Genomic DNA, 3,262 nt, shown 5'->3' with positions numbered 1-3,262 from the left:
ATTCATAATAAAAAATCATAATTATAATTATAATTCACGAATATTATTAGGTATAATTACTAGTATTATACTACCTTCCCTTTCCCCCTCCTCCAAATAGACAAGACGGACTAAAAACTAAAAAAGTACGGCTCCAGTCCTACTACTAACTCTCACTACGCACGGCGCTACTAAGTCGTAGCACAAGCAGATCAGTCTCTCTTTTATCCACTGTCCATCCTTCTGGCCGTCTCTCCTCTTCCCTTCCCATATCGGCCCTGTCTCTCGTTTCCCCGCGACTGTCCTTGCCCTTCAAATTAGTCCTCTTTATTTCTTTAGTCTTTTCATTTTTCCCTTTTTAGACTTGTCTCGATTCTCTTCCTTCCCTTCGTTATTTCTTATTTTTGGCTTTAATCCCCATCCCATCTCTCTTTTCTCTCTTTCTTTTACTTCATCATCTGTCTCCCGGTACCTTTGATCGTGATCGTCGCGAATCCAAAAAGGGTTGGCTCGTATCGACCAGAGGTTCCTGTCCTTCCTTCTATCAGATATAACTATACCGTACATTCACCAGAAGATCAGAAGACGTTGCATATTCGCAGTCTTATCTATAAAACCCTAATTCGGACCGCACTCTTCTGCCTTCAGTCATTCATTCATCCAGAGCAAGAGACATCTACATTCATTCAGCAACTACCGTGCTCGACATCTATCATTAGCACCAAGCTGCCTCGACATCATTCTGGAACCAACATCCTGACATAGACTAAACATACCTAATTATACCCAAGAGGTAAAGCAGTACACGCTTGATCCTCAGCACATTTTACCATTGGTTCGTCGAAGCAACATTATATCATGCAAGATGTCCATACTAATGCCTTATGCTCTAGTCACAATGGACGCTACATATACGATGGCACCAACGGTGCAAGGACAACCATCTTTTGCATACTACCCTACTGCTGATTCACAAAGACAACAATACACAAGCCACCCCTCTGAACCCCAGCCATATTATGGACAGATGCAGGCCTACCCTCAGCAACACTGCCTACCGGAGCAACAACCGGTCTACAATGCTCAACCCATGATGAACATGCATCAGATGGCCACTACCAATGCCTTCCGAGGAGCAATGAACATGACTCCCATCGCCTCCCCTCAACCCTCTCACCTGAAGCCCACAATCGTCGTCCAGCAAGGCTCCCCAGCCCTCATGCCTTTGGACACGAGGTTCGTCGGCGACTACTATAACTTCCCTTCCACCCCTCCACTCTCCACCGCTGGAAGTTCCATCAGCAGCCCACCATCCAGCAGTGGCACACTGCACACCCCAATCCACGACTGTTTCTTCTCGTTCGAAAAGGTGGAGGGTGTGAAAGAGGGCTGCGAAAGTGAGGTCCATGCCGAGCTTCTGGCCAGTGCCGACTGGGCTCGGTCAGCAACTTCGCCTCCCATGACTCCTGGTATGTTTTATTTATTTATTTTTTGTCATTTTCATCAGTTGAGCAGGGGATTGGAACCAAGAGCTAACTTCTTCTAGTCTTCATTAACGCCAATTCTCTCACTGCCAGTCATGGCTCAGACTTTCTCTCTGCAAACGGCTCTTGCCCCTCTCTTTCTCCTTCGCCTTCTCCTGTGTCTTCTTTGTTTGCTCCGTCTCAGTCGGCTTTCCCTGTTGAGCAGGCCACTTCCGACTTCTGTGATCCTCGGCAGTTGACTGTCGAGTCTTCCGCCGTCAGCACATCCTCCCCGTCTGAGCTGCCTCCTTTGCCCACTCTTTCCTGCGAAGAGGAGGAACCCAAGGTGGTCCTGGGAAGCGAGGCCGTGACTTTGCCAGTTCATGAGAACCCATCCCCCGCTTACACTAGCTCTACTGAGGATCCCCTCACTTCATTGCCCACCTTTGACAGCTTTTCAGACCTTGACTCGGAGGATGAGTTTGTCAACCGCCTGGTTGACTTCCATCCCAGCGGCAACGCCTATTACATGGGTGAAAAGAGACAGCGTCTCAGCACGTACTCTTTTGAGGATGAGGAGTTCCTGAGTGAACACAGCTTGGAAGACTCTTCGGACGATCTGGATTTGACCCAATCTGGCCTTTCTTTCCTGGGATGTGCCGACTTCGGCCCGGTCCAGAGTGATGCCAGCGAGACCTCGGACGAGATGAAGACGAAGAAGCGAAGCAACTCGCGTAAGTCTCTCAAGAGAGCACACTCTGAGGACCAGGATGCTCTCAAGAAAGCACAGGCACCGGTCAACAGCCGGGCCACCAGCACAGAGGCCAATGCGGCTCAGCAGGCCGCTGCCCCGTCCCGCTCAGTCTCGGAAGCCAATGTATCTAGCTCTTCCGAGGCCCCACCTGTTCCCGTGTCGGTGAACCGCCGGGGTCGTAAGCAATCTCTGACGGATGACCCTTCCAAGACCTTCGTCTGCTCTCTCTGCTCTCGTCGTTTCCGTCGTCAAGAGCACCTTAAGCGCCACTACCGTTCTCTGCACACCCAGGACAAGCCCTTCGAGTGCAATGAGTGTGGTAAGAAGTTTTCTCGGAGTGACAACCTTGCGCAGCACGCCAGGACCCATGCCGGTGGTTCTATCGTAATGGGCGTCCTGGACACAAACGGCGCCTCTCAACAGTATGAGGAACGTGACGCGAGTGCCATGGGGGCTGTGCTCTATGAAGCTGCCAACGCTGCGGCGACTAAGTCGACGACTAGCGAATCATCCGAAGATGGTCTGTCTGACGCACCCTCTATCGATCGTCGATCTGCCAAGAAGCGCAAGCGTGACGAACACGCTTAGTTGCCTCCACTGCCGTTTGCAACTTCACGACGCGATGTGACCAGGAGCTCCCCCCTTACTACTTAATACACTATCATAATTACTCCACCATTGCACTGGTTGGTCTGACTTTGGTCTTTGCGGTTTTGGCGTCTGGGCATTTACATTGGCGGTGTCATGTGGGAGGCTAAGGTGTCTGGCAAAAGGATTTCCGTTTCTCACACCGGGGAAAAGAGAAGCATAATACAGCATATGGTCCTCACAAAGAAGGACTTAAATTGGAGGCATTAGACCGGTTGTCTGGGCTGCAACGGTTTCGGCGCACTGGGAGTCCACGGTTTGGACTAAACTTAGAGCGCATGACGACTTCTTGTTTTGAGGCACTGGTGGTGATTTGGGATTTTTTTTTTTTCTCTCATACTCGCATTTTCTGGCAAAGATGTTTTGCCTCGATCAACAGAATGGCTCAAGTCATTCGCCACTCTTGTACCCATTTCCC

General features: G+C 50.2%; 1 protein-coding gene across 1 annotated transcript; it reads left to right on the top strand.

Annotated features, from left to right (window-relative positions):
- Nucleotides 1-877: 877 nt before the first annotated feature.
- Nucleotides 878-2,784, top strand: sebA (putative C2H2 transcription factor (Seb1); the record flags this gene model as incomplete). Its single annotated transcript, XM_015557124.1, has 2 exons — nucleotides 878-1,448; nucleotides 1,526-2,784. The coding sequence occupies 2 exons, from the start codon at nucleotides 878-880 to the stop codon at nucleotides 2,782-2,784; spliced, it is 1,830 nt and encodes a 609-aa protein (XP_015400809.1).
- Between the last annotated feature and the right edge of the window lie 478 nt (nucleotides 2,785-3,262).

The sequence above is a fragment of the Aspergillus nomiae genome (assembly GCF_001204775.2).
Source record: "Aspergillus nomiae NRRL 13137 chromosome Unknown contig00844, whole genome shotgun sequence".
NCBI classification, from domain to species: Eukaryota; Fungi; Ascomycota; class Eurotiomycetes; order Eurotiales; family Aspergillaceae; genus Aspergillus; species Aspergillus nomiae.
Note: the sequence above shows the minus strand (reverse complement) of the source record. Positions and strands in the feature narration are given on the sequence as shown.